The 22582-nt window shown below is 41.4% G+C and overlaps 1 protein-coding gene across 3 annotated transcripts in view; it reads right to left on the bottom strand.

Moving 5' to 3' along the window:
• Nucleotides 1-5111: 5111 nt before the first annotated feature.
• The window catches only part of fbxo41 (F-box protein 41), a 65618-nt gene continuing 48147 nt past the window's right edge, over nucleotides 5112-22582 (bottom strand). For all 3 annotated transcript variants that reach the window (XM_006787121.3, XM_006787123.3, XM_006787122.3), the window contains exons 6-14: nucleotides 17741-18117; nucleotides 14355-14581; nucleotides 14127-14242; nucleotides 13064-13216; nucleotides 12799-12894; nucleotides 12587-12705; nucleotides 12174-12332; nucleotides 11893-12008; nucleotides 5112-9768 (exon numbers count right to left, since the gene is read on the bottom strand). In XM_006787121.3, coding sequence (XP_006787184.1) covers nucleotides 9706-9768; nucleotides 11893-12008; nucleotides 12174-12332; nucleotides 12587-12705; nucleotides 12799-12894; nucleotides 13064-13216; nucleotides 14127-14242; nucleotides 14355-14581; nucleotides 17741-18117 — 1426 coding nt within the window. In that variant the 3' untranslated portion in view covers nucleotides 5112-9705. The remainder of the gene's footprint in view (nucleotides 9769-11892; nucleotides 12009-12173; nucleotides 12333-12586; nucleotides 12706-12798; nucleotides 12895-13063; nucleotides 13217-14126; nucleotides 14243-14354; nucleotides 14582-17740; nucleotides 18118-22582) is intronic.

The following is a 22582-nucleotide window of genomic DNA, read 5'->3' as shown; positions in this document are numbered from 1 at the left end:
TTAGTCATTCACCCACACACTGGTGATGGCAAGCTACATTGTAGCCATAGCTGCCCTGGAGCGCACTGACGGAGGCGAGGCTGCCAGACACTGGCGCCATCAGTAAATAACGGGTGAAGTGTCTTGCCCAAGGACACAACAACTGAGGCTGTCCGAGCCGGAGCTCGAACCAGCAACCTTCAGATTACAAGACGAACTGCCAACTCTAGAGCCACGGGGCGATCGTGGCTCAATAAGTCCAGATGCTTTTCTTTTCAAGTTCCTTAGACCATCATTTGAACACCACAGACGACCTTCATATTGTTGCTGCTCATGTCCAACCCTTTATGACCACAGTGCACGTATCTACTGATAGTTGCTTCCAGCAGGATAACACACCATGTCACAAAGCCTGATTGTAGAAATGTGATGTGTCAGCAACAAAAGTTTCATCACATCAGGAGAGCTAAAACGACTAAATTTTTCATTTGTTTTTTTTAACATTTAGGCTATTTTTCATTAGGGGAAAGAGTAAGTGGCCTTTCCAACACTGAATATGGGAATCTTTAAGGAGAAAAGTTCATAACATTGACTTTCACCAATTTATGCTAGCCACGTCAACAAACACGCTAACTGTTGGACTAGAGCATGGAAGAAAATAACTTGGCAGGCAGATGTCAGTTCAGTGCATTATTTGTTTCAGTTGCTTGCAGATTGTTCAGAATTAATCTCAAAGAATTGATAAATGGTTCAGAAAAGTGTTTTATTTTAATGCATTCACATATAATTAGAGAACTCCAAGACCGGCACAAAAAATAACTGCAGAGGAAAGTAACTCGAAATTGCCCCTCAGTGCTTTAAGGATAAATCGGTGCACCCTGACAAGCACCATGTCACGAATGGTTACCCAGAATCCATTACTGATCACGTGTTTGGTTGGAAGTTTCCAGTTAAAATCTACTTAGGCTGCAGATCTATAGTTGTGGTCAGCTTTATTTAAGCCACATTAAGGAAGCAGCCGAAAGAAGCCTAGAGTACTACGTATCAGTTCTGCACAGAGACTTTTACCTGATTTGCAAAGTTTTGCAAACAGTATGTGTTTCATATTTTTTGCCTCAATGTCTCTTTTTCAATCCAGACACTTCTTTTTTATTTTCCTATTTGCCCCGAAACCTCTTAGGGGAATGTAACAAGTCTCAAAAACTCATAAAAATCTGTGCATCAAACATTACACACTTGGCATTACAGGGTTAAAGCACAGAGACGAGATAATTTGAGGGTTGCGAATCTGCACCCTACAGGCAGCTCGGCTCTTATGGGAAACAGCTGAAGCACAGACTGACAACCACATAAGCAGCAAGGACGCAGATCCATCTTCGTGATGTAAACTTGCTGCCAGATATGAAAATCAAGCAGCGTCAGATGGTCAACGAGAAGGAGAATAGACTCAAGTTCAAACGTGAGAATGACGTCCAAGAGTTTAACGTGTCAGTACTGAGGGGCACGGCGCGCCCCCCCGAAGATGAACAGACGACCCATGTAGGCTCTTTAATTTTGTGTTTGGGAACTAAAGCCTCTAAATGGTCACGGGCCAGGTGTTTTCACTTTGTCTGATTAGACCTCGTCTCATTACTGTGTGGGCAAGTGCAGACAGAGCCTGACTGAAGTCTCTGTTATTGCTCCTTTCAAGGTGGAACAATTCGTACTGTCACACAGGGAAAAAAAGGGAGCTTTAATTCACGACTGAGAAAAGATGTCTGTTCTCTAGCATGGGGTGCATTCTGTTCTCACTCAGTGCAATCCACAAAGACCATCACGCACACATTCAAAACAACATTTCAATGCATTCCCCAAATCTTGGGAAAACGTAAAAGCAGTAAAATTACAAAGTCGAAAGGCCGATTTATAAAACTAGATAGTCGTAATTCCTGGTATCTAATAATAGAGTGTTGATATTTGTGCACGCTAGCTACTTAAATGTATTTGAATTTGAACAAAGGTGACCTGCTGCTCAGCTGCAGTTCCCAGAAAAAGCAAACACGTTTCAGAAGTCATCAGCGGTTTGGCCTTCACAACAGACTTTCTACTTGTAACTGCAGGAAAACCATTAAAAGCATTAACAATGACTCACTTCAATGCTTCTCTGTGAGCATGCAGGCACACAATGTCAGGACAATCCCTCAGAGAAAGGCAGTAATGGTTTATACATTATACACCTGTGTTTTTCTGCACTGAGCTTGAAGCGTCGCTTGTGAATGATGTCCGATGTATGTGCTGGATCGAAGGATGGCTCGGTGTGAGAAAATGAGTTCCTCCTGTTCCTATCGTCTTTTAATTTGAGCAAGAGGCAGAATAAATATTCAACCTTTATCTTTTCTGAATCTGCACCAAGCCTGTGGGCAACCTTCAGCCCATCTAAGCAGAGGTGGAAAACCCCTGAGTGGGTTTGTAATTAAGAATGAGTGAAACCCTTCTTCTTTTTTCAAGATTATGCAATTAACTGTATATTTACCTGTACGTGGGGCACTTAATAGATCAGCTAAAGCTAGGATTTGTAAGTAAATACATTTAAAGATTACCAATATATCTACTACACTTGTTAGCTTAATTTATATTATATGCATGTATATTGTGCTTTCCTTCCTCCCTACTTGTCTAGGTTGGTCTCAGTTCCTCCATCCTGGATCCTAACCAGACCATGCTGTGCCACAATAGCATGTAGAGACCAACACCTTATATTTGTGAAATACCACTAAAATAGAAACACACTTCCTCATATTGAAAGGTTAGTTCATGCATGTATGACTTCTAGGCTTGACTACTGTTATTCATTATTATATCACGTTGCTGTAAAAGCTCCCTGAAAAACATTCATCCAGAATGCTGTGGCAAAAGTAGACGTGCTCTCTGCTTTTAGGATTAGGCTCGAACGCTTATAGTTTGGGCTGGATCATCACTCTAGCAGAGACGAAACTTTTGAAAAACACATATGCCTGTGTCAACTCCACCTCCTGCTGTTCTCTGCTCCCCTTTGCAACAGGATGTTAGTAATTGCTTTCACTTCTTCCACTTAACAGAATTGAAACTAGAAGTACAATACATAAAGAGCAGCGCGGTGGTTAGCACTGCTGTCTCACAGCAAGAAAGAACAAGGTTCAAATTCACCATCTGGCATGTGTGGAGTTTGCACGTCTACCTTTGTCTGCGTGGGTTCACTTCCAGCTTCCTCCCACAGTCCAAACACATGCAGTTAGTGGGGTTAGGTTCAGTGGTGATTCTAAACTGACCATAGGTGTAAATGCGAGTGTCTGTCTGTTAGCCCTGCAACAGACCTGGATCTGTCTAGGGTGTACCCCACCTCTCGGCCCGCGGTAGCTGGGATAGGCTCCAGCTGCCCCTCTGACCCTGATAAGGATAAGTGGAAGAAAATGGATGAAAATACATAAAGCATGAGCCGGGGGATTTTGTGTGTTTGTGCGTGGAGAAGGCTCGGAGAGCACTATGCTGATTGCTTCACTGATATGCTAACAGCTTTTACTGTGATGGAATTGATGAGATTCTGCAACCAGCGGCAGTCCCATATCTCCACACACTATGACTGAACTCAGTCCACCAACAGGACAATGCTCGCCCCACAGAGTGGGGTTTATCAGAGACTACATTAGGTTTGGGAGTGGAGAGGACAGATGACTGCCTGCAGTGCTGACCTCAACCTCACTAACACTTGTTGGATTAGGGTGGGCATGCGGTTTGGGCTAGAGTGACCAGTACAACCACACTGGCTGACTTGCGGCAAATGGGGGAAGAAGAATGGGATCCCATCCCACAGCAGTGTGTGACCAAGGTGGTGACAAGGAGGTGGCAGACAGTTGTGTCTGTGTATGGTTCTCCCACATGCTGTTGAGGCCTCTCTGTGTTCAATGAATAAACTGTTAAATTGCCAGTACCCTCTTGTTACTTTAGACTTCCAATACTCCAATAAATACGGACACCAAGCATGAATACCATTATAATACCATTTTTACTTTCAATAAAATATCCTTAAATTATTATTATTGTCTGTTGTGTTTTCATGTTTTCCTTAACCTTCTGAAATATGAGATTATACCATACTATAGTAATAAAATCAAAAGCTAAAGACAAAAAAGTAAAAAAGTCTCATTGCAGATTGTTTGTATTTTCATTAACTATGAATCATCTTTTTCGGATGACATCCTGCCGTTTGACTCATTTTAAAAACATTCATTAGTGGAGCTTTGAAACATTCACTTGTTTCAGCAAGTTAAGAAATCAGCTGTGCTGGGAAATTGTTTGTGTGTAAGAGGCAGCAAAGCTGAAACTTTGTTCTCCGTGTGCAGCGTACTCAGCCTCCTCCTCCTCCTTCATTCAGATTGTAAGAAAGCAGAAAGGAAACATGGGGACAAAGTTCTGGCAGGAGTTCTGGTCCAGCAGGGAACACGTGAGGCTGAAGAGAGAGAGGATTTAACCATTCAGCTACATCTTTCCAGGCCAAGGCTAAAGTGATCTGCTCTGCTGTTTTGAGTGGCTCATTACATGTGGGGACGGTGCTTTTATTTCATTTCTTTTTTTCTTTTTCTTTACAAAAGTATGCACATGTTGACAAGTTGCCTCATTGGGTGTTCCTTATCAATTTAAGTCACAGATTTCAAATTTTACAATAATAAATGACATTTTTATAAAAAATAGATGGTAAAATTTGATTTTGGGGTGGATTTATTACAGTCACGTGCATCATGCCCAGAAATGTACCAACTGAGCATCATTTAAACACTACAGCCTATGAGAGTATTGCTGCTAATGTCCATCCCTTCATGACCACAGTGTACCCATCTTCTGATAACACACTGTGTCACAAAGCTCAAATCTCAAACTGCGTTTTTTTAAACATGATGAAGAGTTCACAGTACTCAAATGGCCTCCACAGTCACCACATCTCAATCCAACAGTGCACCTTTGGTTTCTAGCAAGGTGTAGATAATAAAGTGGCCTGTGAAACCGTGATCTTTCCGTTTTAAAGGATTTTCTACTACATAGTCATATCTTAAAATCTTACTGGGATATGATTTTATTCTAAAATGACAAAAAAAAAATATTTAAAAAACGAGCCAGTACAATTTAAAGCAGTTTTTATTGATGACAACAAAATGAGTGAAAATGAGCAGTAAAACATTTCCATCTATTGCAGTCATCAGAGAAGGCTGATCATGTTTTGGGAAAGTTATTTGGGTTTTTTGTTGTTGTTGTTTTTCCAGCAACAGAATTAATTTCGTCTCAAGCAAATCGGATGAAGTTCATGGATCAGCCGGCGGTCAAAAAGTAAAAGGAAAACAAAGATTACAAAGACAAACGGCACACTTAATTGCCCAGTTAAGTGTTGAGGTAATGTGTAAAATACTGTTCAGATGAATGGGCAGAATACAATCAATCACACATAAAATATGTACAGAGAGGTACATGAACACTCAGACACCATTTTTCTATTGCACACTATGATAAACTGGCGTAACTGCAACAGAGGATACTTGATTTAAATAAAACAAACAAAACAAAAGTGAATGAGAAAGTACCTTCCAATTTCAAAACAATGAAACAACTACAGGATCATAACTCGAACCAAAAGGAGTCACTCGAGCACGCTTGGCACCTCTAAACTGCAGCTTTAGAGGGCAACAAAAGGGCTCTGCAACACCCTCAGCAGGCCAACTTCAAAATAAAGCAACTGATGTACTGATGGGTGTGCGCGTGAAATCGGCAAATAAAAGCAAAACTAAAGCAAATCAATTAAAAATGTTTTCAAAATAGATGAGCGTAAGGTCATATCGGTAACCTAAAAAACACTTGAATGTAGCTGAATCAGGTTCGATCTTTTCCCCTTCCCAACATGAAGAGATATGACAGATGAGAAACCGTATGTCTGTTCACTTATAGAAGTTCGTAAAGGTATCGCTTATCGTGTTTCCGAAATCACCTTCCCAATGAAACCGACATGTAAGCGAAGAGTTCCTTTTTAGTAGCCCATCAGAAGGCGCCGACGGGCAGGCCGACCGCCGTCGCCCCCGACACAACCGACGACCGGCCGGCCAATAAAAGGGGGGGAAAAAGTGCATCATATTTCTGTTAAAATACTGAGAGATAGCTGAACATTAAAAACAACACTCTTATAATAAACATCTGAAATATCTTCTTTTTTTTAAAATCCTGTTTTGTTTTTCACTAGTGCAACAACAGACGGGTTGAAATAAAGATTATTAACCTGCAGGCAATCAAAGCTCTTTAAACATCGAATAATTTTCTCGCCACAGTAGCAGAACAGTAAAGAAGGCAACTCAATGACTGATGCGTGAACACAAACATGCCAACAGTATTACACATCGCTCTTTTTTTATAGAAATAAATAGCTGATTATTAACTTTAACCTCTTCTTAAATAATTTCCATCTCTATATGACTCTGATGCACATTTAATATAAAGTATCTAGTACACAACTGCAATTTCAACACTACTGTTATACATAATATAATTCTCTCTGCTCGTCTGTCGTCAACCTTTGGAGAGAAAACGCTTACAGAGTGAACACCTGTAAACTTCAACTTTGCCACTCGTTAGTATGACCTTAATATTATATAACATCAAAGGTTGGTCATTTTTGTTGCTTTTTTTTTTTTTTTTTAAGCAAACATTATGTACAGAGTAGCTGATAACCAAGGCAGGATTGTCTAAAACTAAAAAAATAAAATAAAATCAATAAGTGCTTTTGTGTTTTCTCTATTGTGTCAGCAAACCTTTACAACATTCCCCACATTTCCTTCACCTGCACCCAGCAAACAATCTGTGACCAGTGTGGGATAATAAATATGCGGTACTGGAAGAACACGGAGAAATGGACATCCACGACTGTTCCCGAATTGTCGTCACAACAATTTGCAGTTATACAAGTCTGCGTACGTATATATGACTGTGAAGCAGAGCGGCTAAGAGCTTTGTTTATCTGGGAATTTTAAAGAGCTCACGTGACAGACACCCACACAGGGCTCCTTGAAAATGTCAACCTGCTCTGCTCTGCTGCTGTTCCGCCCACAAATGATGCAGCCTGGCGTGGCGAGGCAGGGCCGTCGGGCGAATAAGGTGTGTAAAGTGACAGAGTAGAAGAAGAAGTGATGTTCTGCACGTCTCTTGATTAATTTCGAAACTTGTTACAGAACTGTGCTCGTGATTTGTTTATAGCGAGGGACCTGCTATGCTTTCCTTTCATACTGCTCCTCATAATCGCTGTGAACCAAAAGCTAAGGCTTCAAACAAAACGTTTGGTTTCTGAAAGTTTATCAGGCTACATGTGACATTTTTATGATGTCACCGAGAGAGCGGAAATCCTTGATACGGTCCTCTGAGGCAGATAACTGTGAGCACAGAATCTCCACCCACCTCTCACGTGACTTTCTGAATCTTTCTGAAGGCTTAGATTGCTTAGATTAAGCAAAATAAGGAATTACTTTTGTCTGTGAATCATGCAAAGCTACCTAGTAGAGCCCAAGAATAAAAATATGGCGCTCTTTACCCTCAGTACCCAACCGGTCGCAGCAGATGGCTGTCCCTCCCTGAGCCTGGTTCTGACGGAGGTTTCTTCCCTTTAAACGGGAGTTTTTCCTTCCCACTGTTGCCAGGTTCTTGCTCACTGGTAGGCGGGGGTGTCATATGATTTTTGGGGTTTCTTTCCAATATTGTGGTTTCTTCTTTACTCCACAATATTAAGCGCCTTGAAGCGAATGTTTTTGGGAATATAAATAAAATTGAATTGAAATGAGCACAATAGGTCCCCTTTAAAACTGATTGTGAGCTCCGTTTAGAGATTTAGTATTGCACTTCCATAAAGTCAGGGAACTCATTAGAGAGACATTTAAAATTCAGTGCATCAGAATTTTGGTCCATAGAATCATCAAGTTTCAAAAACTATAAAAAATAAATAAATAAAACAGTCCATCGCAGCACTCCGAAATACAGTTTTTTGGTAACCACCTACATCTTTTTACACCCACAGTTCAGATCCCAGGTTTTCTGTTAGAAATGTGAGATAACCACCAGATCACAATTTCTATTTTCTCAGACAGGACAACGCTCCTGCAGAGCCTCAGCATATATTAAGATACTGTTTTCACAGGCTGTGTTACTGTGTGTATCTGTGTGTGTATACGGGCGATCTGGCTGTATAAAAATCACTGGCGCTCCTCCCTTTTAAGTTATTTGCAGCACAGAAGAGTGAACACAGTAAGTTTAACTACTGCAGGTATTGCTACTCATACTTCTTGAGGATTTCCAAAACATACACTAAACTGTAGTCAGGTCGCTTTTCCAATTTTAAAGGTGACACCGAAGACCTGATCCCTTATGTCTGCAAAATAGTAAAAGGTGATCCTTGTTCCATGCTGCAAAGGGTACAAAGTGTCACATAACGCCAGCTGCACGTCAGCGCTGCATCTGCATGGAATCACCAGCAGAGGGAGGCAGAGGACGTTAATGTTAAATGAATATAAATGAGGAATCGCACAAGAGCTTTGGCCACGAGAAGCTCCGTGAACGGGAATGGCACTGATTCAGGTGGCAAACGAAGAAAGTCGGATGACGTCCAAACTCTACGACACCTGCATACACCTGGAGACTTTGTCCCATATGAAACACAACGCCTTAAATTCACACACATTTAAATCAAACGTCAACACTGCTTTTGATTTTAGTGATCAAACACTTGGTCCCCCTTTCCCCCTCGTTAATGGCACATTGGAGAAAACGCTCACTGGAATGAGGACACTGTTACGAATGGCACCGGTAACGTCAGGTATTAAATCCTGCTGTCTGGGATGAACAGGCCCAAATATTTAAAAACACAAGATTTGTGACCTTGTTTGTTGTTTTTTTTTTTTTTAAACATATGGAAACAGAGGATGTTAGAGAAGAGGAGGAAAAATGCATCACTGCCAGGCAGTGTTTAGAAGACTGAAGGTCTGTGTGTGTTTGTGTGTGGCTGTCCTTTGCACTCTGTCCACGTAACCCGGAGCTGGTGCAGCATATTTCTGTTCTGGGTGGAAGCAGTAAGTGTTCAAAGTCATCCATTGTCCAGTTTCAATGTACAGGCTTGATCCAGTACTTTGTCACAATTTCCATTTATGTGTTTAAGTCATCCACGCAGACACAAACACAACGTGAACTTGAATAAGAGAAGTCACATTTGCCTGTGATCATGTTCTGCAGCCCGTCAGCCCATCAGCTGTTGGTGTTAGTCTACATCGAGCACTGTGTGGATGCGGACAGCTAAAAAGCACTGTCGTGTGGCTTCAAGGGTTGCAATAAAAGGGATCTGCTCTGTGCAATGACACGAACCACTTTTTTGAATGGAAAAAGCAAAAAGGTTACTGCAAAGGAAAATTTAGAGTAAGCAGTTGCGTTTCTTGAGTTTGTCAGGTTTAAAACAAGCCCCCCTTTCTGATACATAGTGCCGCTGCAAGTCAAACTGGCTAACCGATATTAACGAGATAACTGTATCAAGTTTTTCTGTCTTAGATTTGTACTTTAGCAAAATGCACACTGAGCCCTCGATACTACTTCTTCACGATGCTGCAGACACATTCAACTCCAGGAACAGCTGGGTCTTTTTGATTGACTGGAGCCGTGATGGCACCTTCTCCAAGGCTTGAGGAACCTGCACAAAAGACGTTAGCAGAGACTGTCTGCTTTCACGTGGAGGATTTTGGAGAAGCCGGGTCTCTTCTTTAGAGCCTGAAAGTAAAAGAGAGTGCGATATCATAATCTTGTTTCCTGTAGAGACACACGATGTGTATGACTTATCTCTAAATACCTGCAAGCCAAATAGTCTATCTTCTATAAATCTCCATCTCGTCATGCTCTTTTATTTTCGTACAGATGCACCTTTTTTGCCCTTTGTGCTTCACCTTTACATGACTTGTTTGACAAAACAGATGATTCACTTTGATGTTTCTTTCTCCACAGCAATCGTGAGGAAGGAGGGATAAAAGTGAATCAGAGCTGTTTGCACCTTTTGGAGAGAAAAGAAAAAAATACCTCAAACTAAAAAAATCTCTTGATTCTACAGCTTTGTGTGTGTGTGTGTGTGTGTGTGTGTGTGTGTGTGTTAAGCTTCAACAACAGCCAGAGCATCTTGGCAGCATAGCAGCAGCACATCCACAACAAACCACCACTGGGGCTTTGAGGACTGAGTCATGGTCTAATGGTATGCAACTGTGATAAAGATAGATGCACTGTACCCACTTAACAACTATTGGCCTAACTCTTAGTCATGTGTATACAGGACCTTTGTAACCAGATACAGTAACTACAATGTCAGACATTAACATTGCACAGTCGACCTTTGATGAATGAATGGCTGTTACTTTAGTTAGATAGTAACTGCTCATTCAGGAAGACTCATAATGGGGGCTGACAAAGAGTGGGGGGTGTATATAAGAAGGAGTTATGTTTCCAAATTACAAATCATATTCACTCCTACATAAAAGTTACACTAACAAACAATAATACAAACTGATACTGTAAAGTTATTTAAACAAAAACGTCTTGCTCTCATTGGCTAAACTCTTTTTATTTATTCTGGATGTTTGACTATCACAGCACTAAGTCAGCTGTGATAGTCAGCTTTGCCTGAGAGGAAAACGACAACAGCAGAAGAACACAGAGATGAAAAACAACAGCGAGATGAGGTGGCGCCACCTTGGCACATTTTCTGGTGCTCGTGGTTTGTTTGACAGTCACATTGTGTTTGGCTGCATGTTTTTAGAAGGAAATAACACAGAATAAAGTTTCCATCAGTCCTTTGGCCTTCAAAACTGCCTTAATTCTTCAAGGTGCTGGCGTGATGGTATGCCCATATTGACATGACACCATCACACAGCTGCTGCAGACTTGTCAGCTGCACATCCATGATGTGAATCCCCTAGGCCAGCGGTCCCCAACCCCCGGGCCTCGGACCGGTATCGGTCCGTGAGTCGTTTGGTACCGGGCCGCGAGAGTTGAGGCTCAGGTGTGAAATGTATGGTTTTCAGGGTTTTTATCGGTTTTCAGCGTTATTTTGTTATAGTTTTTATCGTTAACTTGGTTTTCCTGGGTCTTTTCACGTGTGTTATGAATAAATCTTCTTTTTTTCGGTACCGGTACTAGTTTTATTTTGTTGTATTTATCCGCGACACCTTAAAGACCGGTCCGTGGCGCAAAAAAGGTTGGGGACCGCTGCCCTATGCCACTGCATCCTAAAGTTCCTCTACTGGATTGAGATCTGCTGACTGTGGAGGTCATTTGACTACAGTGAACTCAGTGTTATGTTCAAGAAACCAGTTTGAGATGGCACCCTGTGTGGTGTTCTGCTGTTGTAGTTGCGCTTCTGCATACCTCCTGGTTGCCTTCCTATCAGCTCAAAGTAGTCCGGTCATTCTCCTCTAACCTCTGACATCAACAAGGTATCTTCACTGTAGGAACTGCTGCTCACTGGATATTTCCTATTTTCCAGACCATCTCTGTAAACTGCAGAGATGGTTGTGTGGGGATGTTTGAGTAAAAAAGCAGTTTCTGAAATACTCGGACCAGCTCGCCTGGCAGCGGTCAGCATCTAAAGTCACTAAAATCACCTCAGTGTGAACTTCCACAGGTCACCTCAATCATGCACTGCATTTTCTAAAAATGGGAAATTTAATTTTAACTGAGAGGTTAGGAGGCAGGTTTGGGTTTCTGTTGGTTTCCTCCTCTTGAGTAATAAATGCCTGTAACTTGATTTTGTCTGTGAACAGTACTGGATGTCTCATCAGTTGAAAAACTGGTGTATCAAACTATGTATGTGAAGTGTGGGTGGACTGTGAGACACAAAGGTGCTGTTACCTGGAGCTTGTTAACCATCTCATCAAACAGCTTTCTAGCTTCTGGGCTGTTCGGGTCCTCAAAGTAATCTTCTATACCGATCTGAACCACAATGGATTTGAGGTTGCGGCAAACACCTACATAAATGGAAGGAGCGTTAACACACATAAGTAACAACACCGGCAGTAATGTAACAGCAAAAACATGGCTCTGCTTAGAGTTCTGCTTTAATATTATTGACTACACAGCCACACTAGTTAACTGCAAAGCTACTTAGCCTGATCTCTTTTTTTCAAACTCACTGTTGAAGTGGAGCAGGGCTTTCGGGGTGACTGGTGTGGAGGTGAGCACCAGCATCTCGAGGCCCTTCAAGCCCTCTCTGCAAACCTCTGCTGCCACCTCCTGGTTGATTTCACTCACATGGTCCAACTCTAACACCTGCAGGCGCATGCAGTTCCTCGCTGCACAGAGAGGGAGGATTTCAAAATAAATCACAGCAGAGGTTACTGCAGGACACAAAGACTCACTTATATTTATAGGAGCTGTAGCAGAAATGCAGGTCTTTTAAACTAAATAATGTCAGGACAACAAAGAACGGACAAGACTTATTTGGATAAAAACATCAAATACAAGAAAATACACAAAGTAATTAGATCAGTGAAGCTCAAACTCTAATTTGTAATCGCTAAGGAGTGGAATTATTATTCTAGTTTACCCAATGAGGCCAGTCCCTGAATCCCACACCCAGCACCGCCCACACCAAGAGCACGGAGGTGCGGCCAGCATCTTCCAATGGTCTGCAGACATCGGTTACTGAAGCGAGCGGGTTGTTGGCTGAAGGGAAAAGACTGGGTTTGAAATGTTCATTCATTTGTTTGCAATCCTATATTTTAACAGAGTTTCTAGGTTTGAGATGGAGTGTGTTACCATGGATGTAATGGCGCCACCTGTAGGGATATAATGTCTCTACATCCAGCTCCAAGGGCCCAGATAACCTCCTGACCAACTGGATCTGTGGCGCTCCTGAAACAGAATAAATATGCACAAATAACCAAATTGCACGCAATATTATACAGATTAGAGCATGACTTCGGGATAAAAAGCAGGATAGTTTCTATTTGTTTTTATAGAGCGGTCTGAGTGTACATTATTTCACAAAAGACAGGACCTGGATGTCAGTGTGAGAGTCTACCTGTATGTTACAGCCTGAAGGGCTCGGCAATAGCAGCTGGCCAGCCAAAGGGAGCGATCAGTCAGCAGGTTGGGGCAGTGTGAAATCTTCAGTATCAGCAGGTTACTTCCTGTGGCCTTTAACAATGCCTCTAGACCCTCCTCCAGACAGCCACTTAGACAGAGATTTAAGGGAAGGTCAACAGGAAAAGACAGAAAGTGATATTTTTGCTTTTTGACACTCCAAAAGTACCATTTATAGAAAATAACAAAAAAGGGTCCACTAACATTTGCAGCATATCCAAGTTGTATCAGCGTAACCTGGGAGCACCTACTTAACTCTAATTAGTTTCCTTCACTCCACGTTCCACTCGTCCACTCATATCAAATATCTACTTTTCTACTTCCAGGAAATCATAACTGATCTTTTACATGCCGAGCATAATCAGGCAGCACGGAAATGTCAGTATTCATCAATTATCCTTCTCCTGGTAGCTTCCGCTTATCAATCACTCTTTGAGGAGTCATTTGGTATGTCACTTAGTTTGACAGTTTGCACAGCAATGCTTAATAAAGCCAAAACAACACACACTGCAGTAACAGGTGTGAATGAGCCACTAGGCAGGGATTTGAAAAGAGGAACTGAGCTTATCGGTCGAGCAGCGAGCTCCAGAGCTTTTTATCACATGACCTGCTTGAGGCTGTCACCATGAGCTCTCATGTTAAACTGTCCAACAGTGAAAAATAAGCATACTAAAAGTCAGATTTTTGGTTTTTGTAGCTGAAGATTTTTTTTTAACAACTCATCAATTTTTGAGTTAAGATTTAAAGCTCTGAATTATTTTACCACAGACAGTTCAAGTCATTCAACTGCACCTCTCCACTGCGTCTCAGAGCTTTTAATACAGTCCATAGCTTGCTGACATTAGCTGATAGCTTAGCATTCCACCCTCTTGTCTGAAGGTGAAACTAAGTTAGCAACAACATCAAAACGCGAATCCACAAAGCAGTGGAAGACACTGTGGTGGGAGTGACCATATTTTACATGCAGTCTTTGGCAGCTATATGTTGGATGTGTGCCTCACCGTGTGCTTTTCAGGTAATCCTCCTTGGTTTCCTTCTTGCCCCGCTGTCTTGGTTTAAGGTTTTGCAGGATCAGAGAGTGTGTCTGAGTGCACCACTGAGACATTGTGCTAAGAAACTGAGAAAAAAAAATACATGTAAATAAGAAAATACACCTTAAATAATAACAGTAAGCACATGGTTATCTTGACTGTTACATATATCACAATATCTTCATGTTCACTAAGCACCTTGGAAGAAATGCGAGCGTTCTCTAGCAGCACTCTGGTCCACACGGCTGGGTGGCGGGCCACAAACTTCCAATTGCGGCAGACCTCGGCAGCTCTCAGCAGGGTCTTAGTATCCAGGTAGGTGAAGATACAAAAGAGGGCAGCACGTATCTTCAGGATCTCTGGACTGATCACCTCATTGGATTTGGAAGGACTCTTTTCATGTCTGCATGGCTTGCTGTAGACGCCTTCAGACCGACATGTGGGAATAGAAGAGTCTTTAACCCAGTTCCTAATCGAACTAGATTAACAAAATTATTGTGCAAATACAGTACTGTGCAAAAATCTTGAGCCAACACTCATTTCTTTATATTTTGCTTTGAAGGAGCCAGACTTTGTCTTTTTTTTTTTTTTAAAGAAAGTGGTCTTAAACAATAGTTCAATAGCTTTCTAAACATCTGCTTGTTCACTCACTCTTTCAGAGGAATGTTTGGGGGGGGGGGGGGGGGGGGGGTTGTGTGTTGAACCACTTAGCACTGACCTATGAATCAGTCAAGCATACGAAAGCACCCTAGTCTAGTGAGGAACCGTGCTGTGTTTGCAACTTAGTACAGCACCCATTTCTTTAGTTGAATCTAAGAAAAATACCAAAGATTACACTTTGACAAGCATCAAATATTATTTTTGCAACAACAAAGTGACTCCCAAAGATCTATTAGCCAAAAATTTGGAACATCTTGGAATATGGTGTACTTTCAAAACATAATGAGGAAGCTGGACATGTGGAGGAAATAACTATTTAGCATAGATTAACAATTAACAGTATCTGAAAGTCAAATCCTTAAGATATAGGGAAGAAATCCAGCAAAGGGCTGACAGTTCACTGAAGCATTGTCAGAAATCTTGTTTCAGGCTACATTTACACTGTGGGGTTTTGTCAAAACCGAGGGAATTATGAACACAGACAAGAACCATTTTGATTTTTGACAATACTTTACCTTCAAAGAAGCGCTTTGAATGTCTTTTAAGAAGCCTGAAGAACTATTCCTAATTTTTTTAAACACTATTTCAACACAGCCTGAACCTAAGAAGGTTCAGGCTGTGTTGAAAAATAAAGGCGGCCACGTTAAACTCTGATTTTCAAGGTCAGTAAAGTTACACACACTGTGTTTTTGCCCTGTATGCTGTATTTCCATGTATGTTTGCACATTTCAATAAATCACTGCAACTGTTTCCCATTTTTCAAGCAAAATGTAAAAGAAATGATGGGTGAGTTGAGACTCTCACAAAGTACTTTAAATCCTCTTTAAAAAAGAAAAAAAAACATTCTGTCACACGGTGGCGCCAACTTTCTGAAGGACACTAATTAACATTGCTCTTTTTTCACCTTCTCATCTTTTCATTCTGTGGATTTTTATCTATCGGCGGACATCATGCGTCCATTCCTCTTAGCAAGATTGCTCCGAGATGACTCATTTCGTCTTTGGCCTTGGAAGGCGTCCGCTCGAAACCAACAGGGCTACGAACCATTGCTTACACTCTCACTGTTCCTCGTTCACTCTCTCTCTTTGTCTCTCTCTCTCACACACACACACACACACACACACACACACACACACACACACACACACATACACACACACACACACACCACCTACGCTCAAGATTGCCAAGCGAACTAAAAAAAAAAAGAAGCCAAACTGTGTGTTGCATGCTGGGAAAACAACTCTGTCTTTGCTTGTAGATACATAGACCTCCATCACAACCTGGCAGAGACTCTCCCGAAAAGAAGGACTACGTCAGAGCAGAGGGATGCCAGTAACATGATGAGAGGAATCTTTTGTATTAATGGGGCCGTTATAGCAGTTTACACAAATTTGTCAGAGATTTGGCCCAGTTTTGCTTCTTCGCAGACCGCCCCAGTCCAACTGGTATTTAAAATCCCAACAGCAGGTGGAAAAGATGGAGGGGCCACAGCAGTGAGTTCAAAGATCTTGGCATTACAAGAAGTTAAGAGAGAAATGCACAATCTGTGGTGGATTTCAGTTGTGCAGGAAAGACTAGCTGCCTAGCTTGGCTGAGCACAGAACCTAGTATGAGGGGAGGAACTGAGACAATATGACAGACAAATATCGCAACGCACAAAGGCACACAAAGGAAGAACAGCAGAATCACCTGCAGCAATGTTTGACTTGATTTACTCAGCATCTACAACAGAAACGCTGGCAAAACATCTCATTAAAAAGGACTCAAGATTTTAAATTGTGTTGGATTAGCCTGTGAGCCTGCTAGAAATATTTATAGACCCTAAACTTTGTGCGTTTATCTTGTCCCTCGTTGCTTCATTTATTTTGTTTATCGGGAGCAAACGTAAAGAAGCTGCATTTAGCTCCAACACTGCAGATGGAGCTGTCTTCCTGATGACCCCTGATGCACCACAGCTGAACTGAAGCTGTGTACCTGCACCGCAAACACAATAAGCATATGTGTGGTCCAATATTAGAGTTTTTAATCATTTGTACCTATTTTCATGTTATTTATTAATTTATATACAATTTATTTAACTTTGTTTTCTCAGATGGTATAGATTTTTTCCTTGTCTTGCATGAATATCATACGAGACCTGCAGCAGATAAAAGGCCTCAATGATAAACCCCAAACAGTTTGTAGAACGAGCTTCGGCCACTGACGCAGCTCCTGCAATATTACATTACAGCAAGCTGACCCAGATCTACATCTGTCACTTCTATTATGGGACTCATTTCAAAACCTCGACTCTGAATCCTGGCTCCCAGATATTAAATTGTAGGGAGTGTCGGATTTACAGGATGGAGATTTCTACTAATTTTCCTGCACTTGACAAACATGCACCAACATCTGGGACCTGAAAATCAAGCCAACAAAGTACTAAAAAATGCAGGTCCTACAGTGAGTTAATCCCCTTAGACTTTTAATGTAAAATATCTATCCAACTTCACAGCAGAATTTAATATGTTAACAGAAAGTGGATACAGGCTAGGCTGCCATCTGTCTGCAAGGGCAGCTAGATATAACAGTAAACTGGAGGCTATCCAAGAAGGCTGTGCTAGTTTTGATGAACAAAACACTATTTGTTTTTCTTATTTATATGTTACTCAGAACGATTAGCAGGTAAATGTATCTGTGCACCCAGAAGTTTGTCAATGCAGCTTGAAAACAAGCTAGCTAGGCAGATCCAGTAGAAGACCTCCACCGTCACATCTGACTCTGGAAAAAAACACATCTGGCAAAAACAAGATGAGAATGGCCACAATACTAAACAGCCAACAACTCTGGCTTCAACAACCGCAGTTCAGAAATCGATGGGTGACCTGTCACCGTGGCTACACCCATCTGTCTACATTAACAACTTTCCAAAGAGCCCTTACCGGCGGTGGGGCGGTATGCTGCTCTGCTGTGAGAATAGGGCGCAGCAGACTGCTGGACTTCCGCCACAGCCCTCCTCTCTTGCTCCCACATCTCCACTTCAGACTCGGTGGTTCGGGAACCCACATCAGATACGTCTCCCTCCTCGCCTTCAGTGCTGTTCCTGTAAGGTCGCCGCTGCCAGTTCTGGATAGCCTGTTTACGAAGACCCCAGTTTCTCGAGCCGCATCCGGGTGAGCGTTCGTAACCCCCCTCATTCAACCGGCACTGCATGTGATAGTATTGAGCTTCAGGACAGTCCTCCATGGGATGCATCTCAACGCTATCGCTGTCGTAACCTCCAGAGCCTTGCGAGACAGACTTGATCCTCCCTGATGCTCTGCAGAAAAAAATACAAGGGAGGGTAATCTACATGAGTTTTTTATTGAATTGTCTAACATATAGATGACCCATCTTACATCTAATAACAAGACTTACTGTGGTAATAATTTTGAACAAATACAAACATAATAATTCACATACATATAGCAGATATTATAGAAAATAGCTTTGCTGGCTTTCATGCAGAGACCTAATTATCAAACCAATCTGTTAAAAATGAAGCTAGAGACAAATTGGTCCAAAAGTAACTAACAGTGTCTACAAAAAAAAGCTTACACTTGAAATGCAACGTAAATATGACAAGTTGTGGGAGTCTTTTGGTTGTTTTTACGAGAGCTATTTGAAGGAGTAAGTTAGTTTAGTCTTAGTTTTTTTGCACATTTGTCACACATGTTTCAGATCATCAGACAAATGTAAAGAACCCAGAACTAAAGAAGTACATTCCTCACTTGTCTCACTTAAGGTCAGAGTTCACGATTTAACAATAAGAAAGAGGCTGGGCAAAAATGGCATCCGTGCACTACTGACCAAAATGTCCGGCCATCAGGTCACACCATGAAGCTCAAGAAACACTTGGGTTATGAAGCAGGACAATGATCCAAAACATACCAGCAGGTTCTGGAGCAGCCTCGTCGAAGTTTGGACTTAAATCTGATTGAGATGCTTTGGTATGACCTGAAACAGGCCGCTCATGTTCAAAAATCCTCCACTGTGGCTGAATTACAACAATTCTGCAAACAAGAGTGGGCCAAAATTCCTCCACAGCCGTGTGAAAGACTCATTGGCAGTTATCACAAACCCTTGATTGTAGTTCTTGCTGCCAAAGATGGCATAGCCAATTATTAGGTTTAGAAAGCAATGACTTTTTCAGACAGGTAGGCTTGGATAACATTTATTTCCCTAAATAAATGAAATCACAATCTAAAAACTGCATTTATTCAGGTTATCTTTGTATAATATTAAACTTTGCATGTAAGTGTAACAAATTTGCAAAACAACTAAGATACCATGACAGCATAAATAGTAAATAGCAGTTGAAACTGCGACCCCATTCAGGCCTTCCCCGTGCAGATGCTGGATTTAAGTCGACCAATTTAATGGCACATTCAAACATACAATTACTACACACAAAAGTCTCAAATACACAAAAGACTTCACTGTTGTAGCTACTTTAAATTCATTAGCTACATGTTCATGTTCTTCTGATCAGTAAAGGCCTCAGGGCATTGCTAACAAAGACTAATATCCTCGGAGGTCCATTGAAGACAACATGAGTGCTGCTATAGAGTACGACAGAACAGATAAGCTAGTATCACCAACGAGGAAAAGCCGCACTTCAGGTTACTTATTGTCAAATCAGGGTGACTTTTGTGAATACGAGCTAATACAGTCCTTAAAATAACCTCCCAGCTATCTCAAGCAATAAGCAGTTACAGTTATCAGCCTTTCAAAAGCAGAATATTTTTCTTTTTCTCTCTTTCTTCCATCTCAGTGCTTCTTTTTCTCAGCATAACAAGGAGAGCAAAAACGTCTCCATGCATCATTTTAGGAATAAAAGTGTAAGAGAATCACAGGTAATACAGCAGATGGCACTAACCAGAAATTCCAAGTCAAGATGCGCCAAAGTAGAAATCCATAAAATGCCACAAACATCAATTTATATTCTCTAAAATTAAAATGATGATCTCACTTTATTGTTTAAACAACAAAACTGGGACGAACCTGGACTAAACTGCAGTCTAACAAGCTGTTTGTAAAGCTGCAACATCATCAACATGACAGACGGCAGTCATGTTTTGCCAATATTAAAATCAATAAATATATAATGTGAAATGAATATATATATAAAATAAGAGACTATGAGTAAGAATTGGTAATTTCAGAGTCCACATAGCATCAAACAGTAAATAATAAACAGCTCAACAAGCAGCTCCCTTCTGTCTCATCTTACAAAAATAACCAACAAGTAAATCAATATGAGAAGACTTGCACCAAGAACGTGACACCGTTACATCTGTACAGTGTACAGTTATAACAGGTTTTCTTGGATGACACTACATACAAAAAACAGCAGTAATAATAGATAAATAACAGAGTGGGAACTCTGCATACATGGTGGTAAAGAGCTACATAATACTGCACCAGCAGTCGTGACAGCTGCATCCACCGAACTGAGGATGAAAACTGCAGCAAGTCTAAACACAGTCAACCTCTTAGCTGCAACCCCTCCAGCTCACTGACAGACAGTGGTCCCACTGGTAGAGATACTGGTACATGGTAACACAGTTAACACTATGAATGCTACCAGTAGTATCACAGACTCCAATGAGCTCTTTAATGCCACTGCAAGGAGAAGGAACTATCCAGACTAAAGTCTCTCAAGAAAACCCAGAGAAACTTTAGTTGCTAACAGAAGTTGATAGAGAAGTGCAGGAAGATATCTATCAGTCAGTCCCAGAGAGACAGAAGCCAAGAGTATGAATACTGTACCCTTCTCCAAATTGAGACAACAGGACACATAAATGAGTCAGCCAGAGCTGAGACTGAGCAAAAGTGAAAAGACATAACACAACATCAATGCTAAGAGTCTGGTGGGCCTTGAAGTAGATGTCAGAAACATAGAGACAGACATTCGGCAGACTGACTGGTTAACACAGGGCAAAACACTCCTGATGGTCAAGGATTCGTACAAGGGTAAAACACTAGTGAATTTCTAGCTCCTGAGCAGAGTAGACAAATAAGCAAAGCTCAGAAGAATGCTAAGAAGAGAATACGGTGAAAGCATTACTAATTGGTTGACTGTTAAATACAAGTAAGCTTACAACTCAGTGCCCAAAGCACAGAGCTTGACACTAGATCTGGCTAACTGGTCACTGATAACCTTCCCCACCAAGTGACCTGGACAGTGCAGAGAAAGCTCTGTGACAAATACAGGTGTTAGACAAGTTTACTTCAAAACTGACCCATAATCTCCCAAAAGCAGCACTATTTATGGTTGCAAACAAGCAAACCTGATGGGGTGGGGGTGACCTTTACTAATAACACAGGCACTGTTTCTTACTTCTAAGCTGACAAAGAGTGTAAGCATGTTTTTGTTTTTATGCATCCTCAAGAAACCCAAAGTGCGCCAAGAAAATATCCTGCACACTATCACAAAACCAGCTGCCTGAAAAACCGATGCAAGTAAGGACGAATCCATGCTTTAAATGTTTGTACTACATTCAGACCCTACCATCCAAATAACACTCATCAGGCCAACCAACATCTTTCCGATCTTCATGCTTCATCCTGTAACTTCATCTTCATCACAATACATCAGGGTTTGAAGTGTTGTGTATTCAGAGATGCACCTAAAAGTAGATGGGTTGTAGCAAAGCAGTCTGGCCATTCTCCTCTAACCTCTGGCATCATTAACTGAACTGAAGTGGCAAGAACTGATACTTACTGGATATTTTCTCTCAAACCATTAGCTGCAATCCCAAGAGATAGCTGTGTGGGAAAAACACAGCAGATCAGCAGTTTCTGAAATACTCAGACCAGCCCGTCTCACACGGTGTTAAAACAATGTCATGCCCAAAGCCACTTAATTCACCTTTTTTCTGGTTAGTTTGAACTTCAGGAGACTGTCTTCACCATATCTACATGCCTAATGCACTGAGTTGCTTCTGTATGATCGGTTGATTAGGTGTGTGTCATGGCTGCCGTTTTCAGGTAACTTCCCATGTTTGAGTCCTGCGTTTGGGTCCTACATCCTGCCACACAGCCGAACTTTGACAGTATGTGATAATGTGTAGTTAAACAATGTACCTAATAAAGTGACCACTGTTTCTGTAATTTTCTGTTGAAACACAGACAGCTGTGATCAAGAACAAGCACATCAGCAGGTCCATTAGTCATTTCCCACAATCCAGAATAACATTCAGCGACATCCTAAAGGCATTTCAGCGAAATTCAGGAAAATAAAATGTACCCGAGTCACATCGATGGGTGCTATTTTTTACAAAATTTCAAGGTTATTCTTGATGTTATGCAATAGGAAGCAAAATACATGAAAGTTCATTCATGAGGTTTCACAATGTTTTGTGTAAACTTTTGCAAACTGACGATTGGTGACCTTTTCTTTTTCACTCTGGATTGATGTTTGTGCAGCAATGTCTATTTAAACAGTCTTAAAGGAAAACAGTGACCAGTGACTTTGGATTGCCAACTTTTTATTGCGTGTCTTTAGTAAATCTTGATTGTAAGTTTTAATGGGAGTTTGAAGTTGTGCAAATTGAGTAACTTTGCCTGTAAAATAGCATCTGAATACAACCTTTATCCTTAAACAGCTATTAATAACCGAAGGCAGAAGGCTCACACAGTTGTTCTCGGGCGTTTGTGCGTGCGTCGTGCCATCACTTATTTAATGGGGAAGGCCTGACAGGCTCTGTGTGACGTCAGAGAAGGGAACACATTCGCACACC

Source organism: Neolamprologus brichardi, chromosome 6 (assembly GCF_056152115.1).
Source record: "Neolamprologus brichardi isolate AB-2024 chromosome 6, ASM5615211v1, whole genome shotgun sequence".
NCBI classification, from domain to species: domain Eukaryota; kingdom Metazoa; phylum Chordata; class Actinopteri; order Cichliformes; family Cichlidae; genus Neolamprologus; species Neolamprologus brichardi.
Note: the sequence above shows the minus strand (reverse complement) of the source record. Positions and strands in the feature narration are given on the sequence as shown.